This window comes from Somniosus microcephalus, chromosome 4 (genome assembly GCF_052327205.1).
Source record: "Somniosus microcephalus isolate GS21.2 chromosome 4, FLI_Smic_1.0, whole genome shotgun sequence".
NCBI classification, from domain to species: domain Eukaryota; kingdom Metazoa; phylum Chordata; class Chondrichthyes; order Squaliformes; family Somniosidae; genus Somniosus; species Somniosus microcephalus.
In genome coordinates this window covers 171,987,793-172,006,515 of record NC_140990.1, presented here as the reverse complement: position 1 = coordinate 172,006,515, position 18,723 = coordinate 171,987,793, and the positions used below count along the sequence as shown (strand labels likewise).

Below are 18,723 nucleotides of genomic sequence, written 5' to 3'. Positions count from 1 at the left end.
ATCATCTTCTCGTGCATCAGTGTGAATTTTCTGTTTCCCACACCAGCCAACCCTTTGGCGGCTCTGAATTTCAGAGGAGTGCCAACTTATGGTATGGCCTAATGTCTACTGGCAGCGGGCTTGACTGTTCATACTCATTTCCATGGTACATTCACAGCCGGCAGAGACTTTCACCCCGTCGGTGTGGGCTAGTTTTGAACCAGCATCCCAGAGACAAAAATAAACTATGTGCTAACCTACTGCACCATCCAGTCCTAATCAGAATTTCTTAAAACATAAAGTTTAAGGCTATCTCCGCTGTAACTAACTTTTCAAGCCCAATTTCACACCAGGTATAGCAATATCATTCCGTTCAGCTCGATCTCCTTCACAATCATCTGTGTGCCATATTCAATATCTTGGTGATATAATGATAAATACCTAAACAACATATAGCTTTCGATCAAGATTGCTTCTAAGTGTGTTCTACCCTTCAATTCAGAATCCAATATTCAAACCTCAGACAGAAACTATAAATCATTCACATGACTAAACTAAACTAGGTGTCGAAATATTTTACCAAACAAAAAAAACTTCCAAAGAATCTGTTAAATCTGTTTACAAAGAATACTCCTGGATAAGATCTTTATCCCTTGAATATTTGTGAGAAAAGCAGCTCCTCCTAACCCCTACGCCCATACAAAAGGTAAATACTGTATTTGCATGTCTTTCACCCATTTATGTTCCCCTTCTCCTTATCACTGCCTTTCACTCCCCCTTTCTTCTCCCCTTTGCAATTTCAGTGGCCCACCCCCTTGCCATGTATTCTACCCCTTCCCCTTCGTTCTCCTGCCACCTCTTGGCATCTATTTCTCCGCCACCTGCTCCAGGTAATGCACTTGGACATGTCCTCCACCTCCACTTTGCACGCTTCTAGTGCTAACAGTGCAGAGTGCCAGCTCTATACTGGAGGCCAGATGTCCTATTCCCACAAAAGTTCCGGCATTCGGGGCTGGAAGCGCAAAGAGAAGGAGCAGGAGACACTTGTAGTGCTTTAGTCACCAGACTCCAGAGGAGAGGGCGGAATTCCCCCTCTTTGGGAGTTGCCTTTTCAACAGCATCTCCCAAACCCGCAACCTCCACCACGTAGAAGGACAAGGGCAGCAGGCGTGTGGGAACACCATCACCTCCAGGTTCCCCTCCAAGTTACACACCATCCCAACTTGGACATATATCGCCGATCCTTCATCGACGTGGGGCAAAATCCTGGAACTTCCTCCCTCCCTAACAGCACTGTAGGATTTCCTTCACCACACAGACAGCAGAGGTTCAAGAAGAAGGCCCACCACCACCTTCTCACAGGGCAACTAGGAATGGGCAATAAATGTCGGCCTTGCTGGTGACGGCCATATTCCAAGAATAAATTTTAAAAGTCGCCACAGACCATGGCTGTATGGCTCAGTATTTCACATCAGTTGATTCACTGCTACATTTTAATTATTTAAATGAGAATCTCATCAGGCGGAGAACAGCTTTATATGCGGATGATGGTGACATCGTTAATCATCAATAATCTTTAGTGTGATCTTGTGGTAAGGCATCTTGTCCAAAGCAGTAAGCAAAAGAGGGTTCTGACTAAAGGAGCAAGAAACACCCAAGGAAAGATTGATTTTTCAGTTCCCTTAGCAGGATCGGGGTCAACTGGAGAATAAAAATCAGTCGTGTAGTGAAAGGTATAGCTTCACGATGATGGTTTGACATCACCGGTCGCAATTATATAACACACACAAAGTTACACCTCATTAATCTGACTGTCAGAGTCTAAATTGCCAGATTAACAAGGCTGCCTTGTTGAAGTTGATACTAATTTACGTACGCTTGTTTTTGAAAATCATTCTGTCATGTGTTGAGGTTGACCAATTAACGAGAGTTGAAGTGAAGACATGTGATCTTTTTTGGGCCCAGTATATTTCAGTATCTACAGGAAACTTTGTGCTATCCGGCACCGACGGGACCGAGCTGTTGCCATTCCCTCAAAACTGCCGGACATACCAGTGCTAATGTTGAAAGATACGGAAGCTTTTGAGCTCCATATCTGTCAACAAACCCTGTTGCTTAGCAACAGCTTCTAAACAGTCCAAGCGTCTCTGTAGCGTCTCTGTAGCTTAGCAACAACTTCAGCAGACCTTGCAGAGCTTGACTGTTGAGGAAAAAAGCAACGAGAAGAAAAAAAACCTAACGAAAACGGCTCCTGATTTTTGCCGGTGGCTCGAGCATTCCGGACAGTTAGCCTCCGGATAACACAAAGTTTCCTGTATCTGTAATGGCACATTATGTCACATGGGCATCAAAGACACTATTTCTTTGAGAGGACAGTAGTAGATTTACCAGAAAAGAAAAGCGGCCAACAGGGCATCGGTTTAACGCTTCATCTGAAAGACAGTAAATCCGACAGTGGAGCACTCCCTCAGTACTGCACCAGAGTGTTCGCCTAGATTATGGGCTCAAGTCTCAGGAGTGGGACTTGGACTCTCAACCTTCTGACTCAGAGGCGAGACTGCTACCCACTGAGCCACAGCTGACACCCAATACAAACATGCCAAACACATGCCTAAAAATACATACATGTTAATGAGTCCTGTCCACGTGTCAGTGTTCAGTGATGATGATCACCGACAGTTTTCTGCCACCTTGAGGCACTGCTCCACACGTCAACCCTGAATGCCCAAAAGACGGCTTGTGCGTGTGCACAGATTCTCACACCTGTACAAAGCTTGATGTGCTTGTCCCTTGCCCATAATTGGAACAGTTACGCTCATGTGTGGAGGCCGCATCCTTGCACATGTGCATAGAGGCTGCTCGTCTGCAGACATACATGGAAACCCTATGTGCGCATGAGCACTTGTGTCCCACACTGGCACGTGATTGCCCGACTGATAGCAAACTGGTAAAGGAATTCAAATTATTTTGTACCTTTTAGTATTGTTTTCAATTCTTCTCCCCCTACAGCAAAAAGGAAGAGCAAAGCCTCTGGTCCTAGTGGGGGTGCCACATCAAATCTGGTTGCAATCTAAAAATATTCTGCAGATGAATTGCAACGAATGCTTTTAAAAAGTGAATTACTTAATTGAGTGGGTGGACAATAACCTGAAGAGGAAAATAATTTTTTTCTTGCTGATTTTCTCCCCATCTCTTAGGGCAAGTTAAATAAACTTCGGAAAATGGTTGCTGCACTATTGGAGGTGCTGTCTTTCAGATGAGACGTTAAACCGAGGCCCCATCTGCCCCCTCAGGTGGACGTAAAAGAACCTATGGCACTATTTCAAAGAAGAGCAGGGGAGTTCTCCCCAGTGTTCTGGCCAATATTTATCCCTCAACCAACATCACTAAAAAAAACAGATGATCTGGTCATTATCACATTGCTGTTTGTGGGACCTTGCTGTGTGCAAATTGGCTGCCGCATTTCCTATATTACAACAGTGACTACATTTCAAAAGTACTTCATTGGCTGTAAAGGGCTTTGGGACGTCCTGAGGTTGTGAAATGCTTTCTTTTTTCCACCTCCCTACCTACCTTTAAAAGCTTTCTTATGACCCTACTTTGTAACTTTGTTTTTGACCCTCCTGCCTTTTTCCATCTCGCTTGGTATACACTCACTATTGTCTGCTCTGTGAATCACTTTGCGCCATCTCTTTGGACATAATTAGCACAATAGTAATGCAAGTTGTTGTTGTGTAGGAGCATGGAAACAAGCAAAGACCATTATCGCCTATATGAGCAAACGAGACAAATAGACTGTAGCATTGAGATGAGTAATTTCCCCAAAAGAGAAGTGCTGCCACTGTTATTAATCAATCCTTTTATTTACAGTTATGGAAATCTGAAACATTTTGAAGTAAAATTTGAAGTATTGTACTCCAAGCCAATCGAGATTGAACAGGAGCTGTCTCGTGTGACTCTAACAGATTTATAGAGTAAATGCGTGCCACTGAGTACTCACCTGACACAATTAATTTTACTGTTGACCTTTAAATCTGACACCATATACATTGCATCTAAATAATTGCTTAATTGGTTCTTACCCACTTCTTCAATTAAAATCAGTAAGAGCAGGAGAGGTTCGTTCAATAGTTATTTTATATGATAATTCAAAACAATCTCATTCATGTTTAAAAGAAAATCAATGGCTGCGCATAAGGTCTTCATAATCCATGGTTTATATTATTACTTGCACTGTTTGCATTTTTAAAAAAGTTTTTCTACTAAAATCAATAGGATCAACTGAGGCCACCCCAGTCCATAAGTTAAATTGCAAATGATGATTACCAAATCTACCTGCAGTAGGCTTCTGTCAGGATCCTCAACTTCGATCTCTTGGGACATTGTATGTTCCTTCCAACCCATTTTTACTGCAGACTTTGTGTCTTGAGAGATTCTGATTTAGCCAACTCCAGAATCACCTGGTACAGAAATGCTGTCTCCCCAAGCATCCAAAATCTCTTGCTTTAAGTTCCAAAAAGCACTGTGAGTGCTGACTCGGTCTGATGTTAGAGCGAATCTTTGATCTCTCACTCGATAATACAAGCAACAAGCAATGCTCGTGGGTTATCTTATCATACCATCCTTCAAATCGCAAACTATTCACGAGAGAGAGTGTGCCAGAGAGCCTCCAGTTAGTAGTGTGAACACAGTGAGTGTGTAACAGACAACTGTCTCACTTTTACAGGCCACTTTTTTTTACTCCTCATTGAGGTGAGCCTGCTGGTGTTAGTATCACGCAGATAGCTCTGTCACTTGGTTGTGTCATTTTGTTGTACTTCGCAGCTGTGGCTAGGTAATTGTTTTGTGCCACTTCCTGTGGCAAGCAGAGGGCACCATTGAGGTTCTCCTCCTAGATGTTCATTTATAGTCAATCGGACAAAATAGTTTCCCCCCTCCTTCATACGAAGGGTGGTAGAAATCTGAAAATCTCTCTCCCCAAATGTTGTTGAGGCTGGGGGGTCAATTGAAAATTTCAAAACTAGATTTTTGTTAGGCAAATGTATTAAAGGTTATGGAACCAAGGCGAGTAGATGGAGTTAAGATGCAGATCAGCCATGATCTCATTGAATGGCAGAACAGGCTCGAGGGGCTGAACGAGCTACTCCTGTTCCTATGTTCCTCCTCTCCAATTGCGTGTAGTTGACCCTGTCGCACTGCTTTCTAGTTTTGCTCCTGCAAGAGCAGCGTGTACGTACCATGAATAGGTTGGCTTGGTAGTTGGTTGTCTGCATTAGGTTGTTGGATTGGTTGGATGCTTAAAATGTAGCTAAAAATTATAATAGTTTTAACTTCTGCTATTTTTTATGTATTTGGTTTCAAAGATTAAGACATACAATATTTTTGAACAAAAGCCTCAGTAACAAAATAGTTACTTACGTTGAAGAAGTTAACTTGTGTCATAATTTTTGAAACACAGTATTGTTAGCTTCCAAAGATCTTTCCATGTTTAAAACAAGTGAAATTTTAAGTTAAGGGTATTTATCTTCTCTTCCCCCTCCCCCCCCACCACCACCAAATTTTTCTCCTAGACCATACATCAATTGTAATACGAACATACGGGCAGGAAACGATCAGCTGGTCCATCAAGCCTGCCCCACACCATGATGGCTGGAGCATCAGGACTAGACACTTCCTATTTCCTACTCCTGTCTTTCAGCCATGTAATCTCCTGGGAGAGGCAAAAAAAAAGAGAAAACTCCAGAGCCAATAAGTGGGAAAAAATAATCTAGAAAATTCCTCTCTGACCCCCTCAGGTGATTAAAACCATTCCAGGAGATCACATGACCAAGTGTTATCTAGAAAGACACTTACCTTCTATATGATGCAATCTCTGCCCCAGTCAGGAACTGGTACAGCTCCCTCTTGAAGACATGCAGATAGTCAGGACCCATCGGGCTGGATTTTGATACTGGAGGCGTGTAGGAGGCGGGACTACAACTTTTGGGGTTGTAGTCCCGCCTCCATCGAGTTGTGGCCAACCCACGTGATTTTCACTTGATTGACCTTGTTGAGCCTGCCCAGCGGGCTCAGCAGGCCAATTAAGGGCCACCCGGCAACAGGTGACATCACAGATTGACATTTCATCTGTCAAGAGCTTTTGACAGATGAAATATCAGCGTTTGACAGCTCTTTGAAGCTGTCAAACACTGACAATCTGTACACTAAGTTAATTCCTTCATCTCAGGCTGATTTAGAGATCTCTCCAGAACACAAAGCTGAATGCTGCAACTTTTGACAGCTTGCGGCCATTCTGCTTTCTGTGCCGGTGAGATGAGGGACTCCCAAGACCTGAAGGAAGGAAGGCTGTAAAGGTAAGTAAAACTTATTTAAACACTTTACACACATCAAACACACTTACCTCTGCACTCATGCACACATCACTCACCTGAACACCGGACATCTCGAACCCTGCAAGCCCTTCAGCCCGTCGGTCCGCCTCGCTAACTTGGCGTGGTTTGGAGCCATCGGGAATCCCACACTTCAGGGATAAAAATAGGGATTAGGCTAAAAACTGCCTGTTAACTACCTGTTAACAGGCAGTTAATTGGCACTAATTCCCTTCCCGCCTCGGGGAGGCGGGTCCCAGCGCAGGTCGGGTATCCGCCTCCTTTGAAACTGGCATGGAGGCGGGTTGGGGGCGGGATGGGTTCGTGCCCCCCCGATTTCGCGATTTTAACCCCCCACGCGCCTCCAATCCTGCCTCAACGGCTCAATGAAAATCGAGCCCATCGCATCAGCCGGCAGTGTATTCCAGAGGCTCACTGCTCTCTGGGAAAAGAAGAACCACCTAACATCCAGTCTACTACTCTTACATAGTTTAAACTCGTGTCCCCTGGTCCTCCCCAATCTGTTAAACTGAAATAATCTGTCAATAGGCCCGCTATTCAGCCCTCTCATTATTTTATAGACCTCTCTCAGGTCGCCTCCAAGCCTATGCTGCTATAAAGTAAATGTACCAACACCCTTGAGCCTATCTAATGGGAAAGGAATAGCGAACCTGTTACATGAGTTTGCCTATCATGCTCTGAGCCGGAGGCTGAGTTACTACTCTCCTTGTGGGTAGTTAAGTGGATTTTCTACAATGGGAATCAAAGCCTTGTCTCATCACCCTGTCACAGTGTGCATCTTTGCTCCAATGTGCCCACCACCCTCACAAATGTATCATTATTCAAATGATGGGGAAAACTACTTCTGTTTTGTTATGGGTTGGTTGGCCAGATGAACTGATTGGTTGAGTGATTGCATTTGTCGGTTGGGTGGCTAAGTGACTAAATTGGGTTAGGTTGGATTTTTTTATTGCCCATCCCTAGTTGCCCTTGAGAAGTGATGAGTTTTCTTCTTGAACTGCTGCAGTCCATGTGGCGAAGGTGCTCCCACAGTGCTGTTAGGTGGGGAGTTCCGGGATTTTGACCCAGCAAGGATCAAGGAATGGCAATACATGTCAGGATGGTGTGTGACTTGCAGGAGAATCTGGAGGTGATGGTGTTCCCATGCACCTTCCGCCCTTGTCCTTCTAGGTGGTAGAGGCTGCGGGTTTGGGAGGTGCTTTGAAGAAAGTTTGGCAAATTAGTGCAGTGCACCCTGTAGATAGTACACACTGCAGCTACGGTGCATTGCATTGGATTGAGTTGATTTCTTGAATAGCTAACTGGTGAAGGCTGGGTTGGCTCATAGCTGAATGGGCTGATAGGTTGGTGAGATGACAGGGTTTAGTCGGCTGGCAAGCAATGTTCCCTCTTATATTTTTTTGGGTGCGCGGCCCCCTTTAAGGAGCTGCATGGCCCATTCACAGATTCGTGCTTGAGCAAAACTTAGCATTGAAAAAGCCGGTCCATGGCTGTGCTGGACCGGCAGAGAAGGGAACATTGCTGGCAAGTCAGGATAGGTTGAGGTGGTTAAGTGGGATTGGTTATTTGGCATGCTGACTGCTTTGGTTGGTTGCCTGGATTGGTAGGTTGAATTGAATCAATTAGATAACTCGGTTGAAATAAAAACAGAAAATGCTGGAAATACTCAGCCGTCAGGCAGCATCTGTGGAGAGAGAAACAGAGTTAACGTTTCAGTTCGATGACCCTTCGTCAGAACTGGAAAAAGTTGGAGATGGAACAGGTTTTTAAGCAAGTGTAGGGGCAGGGAAAGGGGGGAGGGGAGGAAAGACCAAAAGGGAAGGTCTGTGATGGGATGGAAGGCAGGAGAGATTAAGAGACAAAAGGGATGATGGTGGAGGCAAAAGGAGATGGTAATGGGACAAGTTAAGAAACAAAAGATGACTCTAGATGAAGTGTAAATGGCAGAATGATTGACAGCTGCCATGTGAGAGAGAGAGAAAAACAAGATAGGGGCAGAGGTTATGGTCTGAAATTGTTGAACTTGATGTTGAGTCCCGAAGGCTGTAAAGTGCCTAATCGAAAGATGAGATGCTGTTCCTCGAGCTTACGTTGAGCTTCACTGAAACAGTGTAAGAGGCCAAGGACCGAGAGGTCAGGGTAGGAGTGGAGCGGAGAATTAAAGTGACAGGCGACCGGAAGCTCGGGGTCACCCTTATGGACTGAACGGAGGTGTTCCGCAAAGTGGTCACCCAATCTGCATTTTGGTAGATAACTAGGTTGATTTGGTTAGATGATTAATTTGTTTCGAGAAAGTTTATCCGACTTCCAAACACTCGTGCTTATGCTATATACTGTCGGGTATTGTCATTAATTATTCATTACATTTGTTTGCAGATACAAGCTCCTGTAAAAGGGCCAAATGGTCGTCCCCGGTTTGAAGAGCTGGAACATCAGTACACCACACTACCAAGGTAAGGCGAGCTGCACCAGTAACATTGTCCTTTGGTTGTGCAAGGCCACATTATATGTCACAAGAAAGCACGAAGAGTGAAAAAGCCATTTGGTCCATCAAGCCTATTAAAAAGACAATGTACAATTCCACTATAAATATAGTCTACCTAACCCATTTAGTCTCCCAAACAAGGGGATTGTTAAGAGTTCCTTTCTGTTCTCAAAAATAAATCAAACTACTTTGCTAACATTTCATCCTACATGATTCTTCCTTGATCAGTTGCTTTCTTTGGCATGATATTCCCAAGAGCCCAGTGGCTCAGAACCCATTATCTCTGTCCGTACTTACATTTCTCATCCTGTTCCTAACCAGTTATTTATCCAGCTGTTGATTGATGCAGCGTTAACTGCTCTTGCTGGGCGTCTGCACCCCGTGGTAAACAAATTCCTTCAAATCGCCAGACTTGCCTGAAGCTTGGATGTCATTGCACCACTGTTTTCAGTAACCTCTGACCTGCTATCCCAGTATAATGTGAAATCTGATCTTCTGGTCATCACTACTGACCAGAGTAACCTGTCTTAACTAACCAGCTTTTATCACAGCTGAGAAGTTTATCATGTAAATTATAGGGCATTGTATTTTTGGAAAAGTATTTAGCAAGGTCTCATTTTCTATCGCAAATAAAACCACTTCATTTACATAGGTATAATTATGTTGGTTCATGAGATCTCCTGGACTGGCTTAGAACATCCGAGGGGGTCAGAGAGGAATTTTACAGAGTATTTTTCCCCTTATTAGATATCAGCTGTGGCTCAGTTGGTTGCACTCTTGCCTCTGAGTCAGAAGGTTCTGGGTCCAAGGCCCACTCCAGAGACTGAAGCACATAATCTAGGCTGACACTCCTCTGCAGAACTGAGGGAGTACTGCACTGTCAGATGTGCCGTCTGCCCTCTCAGGTAGACGTTAAAGATCCCGTGACGCTATTTCGAAGAAGAGCAGAGGAGATCTCCATGGTGTCCTGGCCAATCAACCAACATCATTAAACAGATTATCTGGTCGTTATCATATTGCTGTTTGTGGGACCTTGCTGTGCGCAAATTGTCTGCCGCATTTCCCACATTACAGCAATGACTACACTTCAAAAGTACTTCATTGGTTGTAAAGTGCTTTGGGACGTTCTGAGCTCGTGAAAGGCGCTATATAAATGCAAGTCTTTTCTTTTCTCTTTCTTTGCTTCTGTCTTTCCTGCTATCTTTCCTTCTTCCTTTCTCACTCACATGTGAGATTCTGAGTAGCTGAACCTGTAAACAGGGCAATGCTGCACCGTTGAAACCTGGCACAATGAAAACATCCCCAGTAGCATAAAAGGGAAATTAAAAGGCCTTTTGAAGACTCCAATAGCAAATTCAACCCAGACAGTGATCTTAAAAAAAAAATAGAATCCTTTAGTTTATTTCTGCTTTATAATATTCCAGGGAAATGGAGATCTGAATGGTGCAACACATTAGAATCTTGTTCTTTCTGCTCTTGGACCTGGGTTTGAATCTGTTCCAAACTGATTAGTCAGCAAGTCATTTCTCCTTGACAGCTGTTTAACCTCCCAAGGGTTTGGGCAGTGTTAACTTGAGTTCCTCGTGGATCTCAGTGCACAGCCTCAAACAGCCCATAATTTGGCACTAATTAGGCAGCTTCCTTCAGAGAGGCCGTAAGACTTGCCTGATGTGAGAATATCAAAGTGATACAATATAGAGCGTGATCCTTGGGGTTGAGACAATGGTGCACTGTAGGGACAGTGTAGAAGGAGTTATGCATTTTACATAACCTGTATAAGTCTGTCCAGGGATTGCTCGATGCTATCACAGTCTACAAGGAAGAATGTATTCCATTACTGTCCCCAGCAATCCCTCACCTTCATAAGTACAAACACACACACACAAAATTGTTTCAGCAAATATTATATGACAGGAAATATGTATTTATTTAATAGCTTGAAAAGGAAATTCTGTGTTCAGTGCGTTAGGGCCCAGGTTTGAAAGTTGAGCTCCTTAATCCCAGTTTCACTGTATGGTTTTGTTGCATTGAGTAAATCTTAAAGCAGCAAAAGTATTTTCCAACACAGTACGTATTATTGGGGCATAGTGTGCCATTGTACATTGGACCTGAGACTTTTGCATGAGTGTCAACACGACATATGCCCTATACCCCTCCCAATGACTTGAGTGCGTAAATGCACTAGGCCAGCCAGACCACAGGAACATGCAGGGTATGCTGAGCTAAGCCAAGGCCACTGGATGGTCACTACATTTGCCCCAGTGTCCCGTGACTATGCAAGGATGGGGGGGTGGGGGGAATCCATCCAGAGCCCGGCTCCTGAATGTTATCCAGTGCCCTCTGATGGAAGTGTATGAATAGATGACGGGTGAGAACTGAATTAGACTTAGCCGTGATGCCATTTCCCCCTCGGCCTCTTCTGCCCCCTTTTCTCATGGTCAGATGGCCACATTGGCATGTCAATATTCTATTCTCTCCTCATCTGATTTTTTATTTTCTCTCCCAGATTTCCACTACCTTTTGTGTGAAGAAGTGCTTCCAGACATCACCCCTGAATGGCCTTCCTCTAATTTTAAGGTTATGCCCCCTTGTTCTGGACTCCCCCACCAGAGGAAATAGTTTCTCTCTACTCTAGAACTCGGAAAACACTGAATGTCAGTCAGCTTTTTCTACTGGAGATGGGGAAACATCTTGACCGAATCTGATCGTGACCACCCGCTCCTATGCACTCTTCATCAGGGTTCACTGGACTGTAGTCGGGAGCAGACCCTCTCGCTTACTACAGGCAAAGTGGTGAAATCTGGGATCTTCCTGGACTGCAATGCTTGGTACCGCACCACTTATTGCACTAATCCAACAAGGCACCTTTCTTCAATTTTCTAATCGCAACAAGTTATTTTATAGCATTAGATACAAAGAAAGAAAAAAAAGGCTTGCTTTTATATAGCAACTTTCATGACCTTTGGACTTACCAAAGCGCTTTACAGCCAATTAAGTAATTTTTGAAGTGTAGTCACTGTTGTAATGTAGGAAACATGGCAGCCAATTTACACACAACAAGCTCCCACAAACAGCAATGTGATGATGTTTTTAGGAGTTGGTTGAGGGATAAATGTTGGCCAGGACACCGGGGAGAACTCCCCTGTGTTGTGTCCGTCAGTAGTAAGACACAGACTGCAGCAGAAACGGTACAACAGGTGTTTACTCAACGTGGCTCACTCTGGAACTGAACTGTACAGATTACTACGCAGTTCTATATACAGGTGTGGTTACTGCTGATACTGCAGTATACATGAGCTGTAAAAAGTAGTTCCCCCCTTAAAGGTATATACATTAAAATTCCTCCCCTTTTAGATTAACAGTACCATAACACTCATTTAACAATTAAATATCAAACTAATTACAATTAACACTTTTAACATACAACGTTAGCTGAAAATAGTCCATTTATATATTCAGTCTTTGGGGAGGCTTCCTGATCCTTTCTGGATAGCGCCTTTCCCGAGTGTCTCGCTCTTGGTGCGGAGGCGATTCTGGCACCCTGTTGTCGGTTGGGTCATCAGCTTCCGATGCTACTGTTTCTGGGGTAGATGCGACCTGTACGTCGGGTTCCTCACCAGGTACGTATGGGCGAGACATGGGGTTGACTTGTTCCTGTGACTCTAGGATCTGGTCAGCATGGCGTCTCACGATGTTCTCCCCAACGTCCACTGTGTACATTAGTGGGCCCTGCCGTGTGCATATCGTTCCTGGCTGCCATTTTTCTGTTCGGTAGTCGCGGGCCAAGACTGGTTGCCCTACATTGAAGCTCCTTGTTGGCTTCTCATGGATGTGCTGGAATTGCTTACTCTCAACATCTCTTCGTACGTTTGGTCTGAGCAAATCGAGGCGAGATCTTAACCTTCGGTTAAAGAACATCATGGCTGGGGCCTGGTTGGTGACTGCATGTGTCGCATTCCGGTAGGCGAACAGGAAATTGTCCACCTTATGCTGCAGCGGATTGTTGTCATTGTACATAGCCTTTATTGCCTTCTTAAAGGTTTGTACGAACCTCTCAGCCAATCCATTTGTGGCTAGATGATACGGGGCGGATGTGTAATGCCTTACCCCATTCTTCTTCATAAACCTCTGGAACTCTTCGGACACAGACTGTGGTCCGTTATCGGAGCAAATCTGTTCTGGCAAGCCATTCCTGGCAAAAATGGTCCGTAGGACTGCAATAGTTTTCTCCGTGGTGGTGGAGGACATTTTGATGACCTCAGGCCATTTCGAGTGCGCATCCATGGCTATTAAAAACATTGAGTCCATGAATGGACCAGCAAAATCAATATGCACCCATTGCCATGGAGATGAGGGCCACTCCCATGGGTGTAGAGGGGCATGTGGTGGTGCATTTTGGACTTTCTGGCATCCTGAGCAGCTCTTGGTCAGGTCCTCGATTTGTTTATCGATTCCCGGCCACCACACATAAGCCCTGGCAAGGCTTTTCATTTTTACCCCTCCCAGATGACCCTCATGAAGCTCATTGAGCACTCTATCCCTTAACTTGGGTGGAATTACCACTCGGGATCCACACATCAAGGTCCCCCGGCACACTGACAGCTGTTCTCTTCTTGTCGAGAATGCTGGCAACAGTCGCCATGTGCTGGCCATCCCTTCACCGTCAAATCATATACCCGAGACAGTGTCGGGTCATTTCGGGTCTCCTGTTCTATACGAGCGTTAGTTACCGGTAGGTATTCAACTATAGTCGAATGAAATATTTCGACAGGATCCACTGCTGGTGCTTCCTCCGCAGTAGGCAGTGGCAGGCATGATAGCCCATCAGCATTTCCATGCTGTTTCGTGCCCTTATATTCAATCTCATAGTGGTGCGCCCCTAGAAAGAGTGACCATCTTTGTAGTCGTTGCGCAGTCATCACCGGAACGCCCTTCTTCGGATTAAAAATGGAGACAAGAGGCTGGTGGTCAGTCAGCAAGGTGAATTTCTGCCCGTGCAGATAGTGATTGAACGTCTTCACTCCCCACACTAGGCTGAGGGCCTCCCTGTCAATCTGGGCGTAGTTACGCTCGGCTGAGGTTAGTGATCGTGATGCAAAGGCTATTGGCCTCTCTGAGCCGTCCGAGAATTTGTGCGACAGCACCGCTCCAATGCCGTAGGGTGACGCATCACACAGCAACCAAATTGGTAGTGCTGGGTTGAAATGGGCCAATACCTCTTTCGATGTGATTAGTGTTTTGCTCTTCTGGAAAGCTCGTTTACATTCGTCACTCCACTTCCATGGCACCCCAGTTTGCAGTAGGGTGTTCAGTGGGTGTAGTATTGTAGACAAATTTGGCAAGAACTTATAGTAGTAGTTTACCAGCCCGAGGAACGACCTCAGTTGTGACACGTTTTCCGGTGCTGGAGCCTTGACTACTGCCTCAATCTTTTCTGGGGACTTATGTAACCCCTCTTTATCGATAACGTGGCCACAATACGAGATCTGTTTTTTAAAAAACTCGCATTTGGGGCGGTTAGCTCGGAGCCCATATTCCTTCAATCTAGTGAGCACCTGCTCCAGGTTGGCGAGGTGATCACTGTCATTTTCGCCCGTGACCAGGATGTCGTCCAAATAACACTGGGTCCCTGGGATCCCTTGCAGGACTTGTTCCATTGCCCTTTGCCAAATAGCCGGAGCTGATGCTACCCCGAATACCAGCCGGTTGTATTGGTAGAGACCTTTATGGGTGTTGATTGTGAGGTATTTTTTTGATGCTTCTTCTACTTCCATTTGCAGATACGCCTGGGCCAGATCAATCTTAGTGAAGCGTTTCCCTCCAGATAGCGAGGCGAAAATATCTTCAATCCGCGGAAGTGGATATTGTACGGTGTGAAGGACTGGGTTCACTGTTACCTTAAAGTCCCCACAGATGCGAACCTTCCTTGGTTCCCCAGACGTGCTGCTCAACGACTTTTTCATCACAGGGATGATGGGTGTAGCCCACTCGCTCCAGTCTACCTTGGACAGTACTCCTGAACGTTCCAAACTCTCCAGCTCTGCTTCGACGGCTGGGCGGATCGCATAAGGTACCGGTCTGGCCTTAAAAAATTTTGGGCTTGCGTTTTCTTCAATTTTAATTGTTGCTGTCATGCCTTTTAGTGTTCCGAGTCCTTGCTGGAACACTTCTTGCGCGTTGGTTAGGATCTTTGACTGTCGCCCAGGTGTGACGTCGTCATCCTTTTTGGCAGCCACAGTCAGTGCTTGTATGGAATGCCAATCCAGCTGTATTTTCCGGATCCATTCACGTCCCAGTAATGGTGGTCCTCCATCTTGCAATACATACAGGTCTAGTTTTGGTGTTTCCTTACCGTTATATATAATGGTCACCCTTATTTTTCCTTTGGGGTCGACTTTTTGCCCTGTGTACGTCTTCAAAATAATTTTTGTGTCTCTCAAGGGTATGTGTGAGAATAGCCGCTCATAGTCCCGTCGGTTTATGACTGTTCGGGCTGATCCTGTGTCCAATTCCATTTTTACCTGGACTCCTGCTATCTTGAGAGTGACCCAAATGGTTCGGTGATCCTCCGTTTTGATCACATTATGTAGTTTCAGACAACTCAGCTCCCTGTTTTCGGAGTCGGTATCACTCTTTTGTTCGTCTGAACTATTCTCCGTCACCTTATGTACCTTCTTGTACTTTTCTTTGGAGATTTCTTGCTGCTGGTTTTCTTTTCCGCCCTGCAGACTCGTGCTATGTGTCCTACTTTTCCACACTGTCTGCATACTTTGTCTTTGAACCAGCAATCATTGTGGTCGTGTGTTGTTCTGCCGCAGCGATAGCACTTCTCTGTTCTGTATGACATTTCGTTTGTGCCATTTTCTTGCGGTCTCTGTTGTATCTCTGCAGTGCCCCGTGCTGCTGCTTCATATGATACCGCAATGCTGAAAACCTTGTCCAGCGTAAGTTCCTTTTCAGATAAAAGCCGTTTCTGGGTTCCTTCACTTTGAAGCCCACACACAAACTTGTCCCTTAAGGTATCTGCCAGTCCCGTTCCAAACTGGCAGTGTTTCGATAGTTTGCGCAGTTCTGTTAAATATTCAGCATTGCTTTCATCCTTATGCTGGTTCCGTTTGTGAAACTTAAATCTTTCTGCTATCAGCAGCGGTGTGGGGTTTAAATGTTCCTGTAGTATCGTCACTATGTCTCCAAAACTCTTTTCCACTGGCTTCGCTGGGGTTACTAGATTTCGTAATAAGCCATACGTCTTTGCACCCATTAAATTTAACAATACCGGCGCTTTCTTGTCACCTGACACCTCATTTGCCTTGCAGTATACCTCTATTCGTTCGACATATGTAGTCCAATTTTCGACTTCATTGTCAAATGCGGTGATACTGCCACGCTTCGGCATTTTGGGTGTGGTTTAAAATGGCTTAAAATGGTGTCTCCCGCGCTTTCCTTCCTCCCCCGCTGCTGCCAACGCCGCTCTCGGCGGTCCTCATGGCAATGGCGGCGCCCTGTAGGTTTCGCGCGCTTCTCCTGCGCTGCTGCCAACGCCGCTCTCGGCGGTGCTCATGGCAATGGCGGCGCCTCACGGGTTTCTGCCTCTCTCCCTCCCCTCGACGCTGCTCGGCCCCTGAACACCAGCTGCGCCCTGTGCGCTCTGCCCTCTCTCTCTCCCCCCCGTCGACGCTGCTCGGCCCTTTGCTGTGCCGCTCGGTCGGGCTCTAGCCCGCCGCTGTCCGGGAAGGGTCTGCGCACTACCTGTTGCCAGCCCGTTTCGCTGGACCACCGCGACTGGAAAGCCAAGCCTGGCTCTCAACAGCCTCCCCCGCAATTCTCGAGTCTCTGCTGGATGACTGGGCGGTTGCCCGTGGTCGACGCCCATGTCTCTGGCCTTGACCTCCAATCTACTGGTCTCCAGGAACGAATCCCTGGGAGGTGATGCAGAATTGCAGGTAGGATCAAATTTGTCTCGTCGTCAATGTTGTGTCCGTCAGTAGTAAGACACAGACTACAGGAGAACGGTACAACAGGTGTTTACTCAACGTGGCTCACACGGGAACTGAACTGTACAGATTACTACTCAGTGCTATATACAGGTGTGGTTACTGCCGGTACTGCAGTATACATGAGCTGTAAAAAGTAGTTCCCCCCTTAAAGGTATATACATTACACCCTGCTCCTCTTCGAAATAAGGCAGTGGGATCTTTTACATCCACCTGAGAGGGCAGACAGGGCCTCGGTTTATCGTTTCATCTGAAAGACGGCACCTCTGACAGTGCAGCACTCCCTCAGTACTGTACTGGAGTGTCAGCCTAGATTTTGTGCTTTGTAATGGTACTTGAACCCACAACCTTCTGACTCAGAGGTGATGTAGGAAGCAAGCACAGAGCACAGATTGTTGTTTGCATTCCTTTTGTAGGCACCTGCAGTGCAGCAACTTGCAGGCCACTTCATAATGCTCAGCAGCGGCCATTTTGAGGTTTGTGCCCCTGAGCCCCTATTGAACGACAGGGAAGGATGAGTTCATGTAGTGCTGCAAGAGTTGCTGATGGCGCATCCTCAGGAACTGACGAGAGCTAGAGTGGATTCCTGTTATTGTCATTCCCAAGTCTGCCAGCCAAAAAAAGTAAAAAAAGATAGCTCTCCATTTTCCCACCAAGGCTGAGGGTTACAATGGCCATTTTAAAGGAGCTCAGTGCTGTGTCCCTGAGTTATTTGGGGGGGGGGGGGGAGGAACTCGCAGAGAAGGTAATGTAAATTTCACCTTGAGCACGGCCAAGTGAATTATAATCTGGCGTACCGCTCTCACACTAACCCAAGAAAACAGAGGTTTCAAAACTGGGTTGGCTTACCAAAGAAAGCCAGAGGGCTGTAAGTAGGGGAAGGAAGTATGCTTGTTTTTCATGGGGGTTACTGAGCTTAGGGGATTTGTGGAGAAATAATGTTAAGCTATGTTATTGTGGAATGCTTAGCTCAGGAAATTGTGGCTGAACTTTAAAGACAAAAAACAAACTCTTATCTTTAAAAAAAAAATGTCTGCTTTAATTCGCTGTTGGTGGAAGAATCAATGATATTAAGGATTCAATCACCCAAAATCCTCCAAATAAAATTCTATGATTTTTTTTTAATGTTTAAAAACAAAAAACACATGTTGACTTGCCGGGGATGCTCGTTCCATGTTGGTGAGCGACGGGCGAAGTCTGCACATGTTCTCACTCTTGCTCGCACAAAAGAAAGAAAAAACTTGCATTTATATAGCGTTTTCACGACCAACGGACATCCCAAAGCGCTTTATAGTCAAAGAAGTACTTTTTTGAAGTGTAGCCACTCTTGTAATGTAGGAAACACGGCTGCCAATTTGCGCACGGCAAGCTTCCATAACCAGCAAAGTGACAATCTGGATTTCTTTTTAGTGACTCAATCTCTGGAGTGGGACTTGAACCCACAACCTTCTGACTCAGAGGCAAAACTGCTGCCATCTGAGCCACGGCTGATTAGATAGACTCACGCTTGTGTTGTGCACTCGGGTTGACCGTGAGATAAAGTGATGGAAAATGCATTCAGATAAAGCATGCGACTCGTTTTAAGGTGCGTATTTGTGCCTCTAATTCCAATTCTTCAATACCACTGTACAACGAAAATCCCTGAAATATTTTAATTTAGGGATATACTTGTTTTTTGCAAACCAGTTTTCTCACTCTTGGGACAATATCAAATTATTTTATTTGAATTATTGAATTGTACAGTCTGGGCAAGAAAAACAGTATTGCCCTCAACCAGAGCTGAAATTATTCCGTAAATGGCAATGATTACAGTAGTTGCGGATAAGCAATGAGTGTAGATTACTATTCAGTCGAGAAATATTCATTTGGTGCTCCG

General features: G+C 45.4%; 1 protein-coding gene across 2 annotated transcripts in view; it reads left to right on the top strand.

Annotated features, from left to right (window-relative positions):
* Positions 1-18,723, top strand: part of LOC147119992 (partitioning defective 3 homolog B-like) — a 1,739,115-nt gene that overhangs the window by 1,675,429 nt on the left and 44,963 nt on the right. For both annotated transcript variants that reach the window (XM_085985464.1, XM_085985463.1), the window contains exon 22: positions 8,745-8,821. In XM_085985464.1, the coding sequence (XP_085841590.1) occupies positions 8,745-8,821 (77 nt within the window). The remainder of the gene's footprint in view (positions 1-8,744; positions 8,822-18,723) is intronic.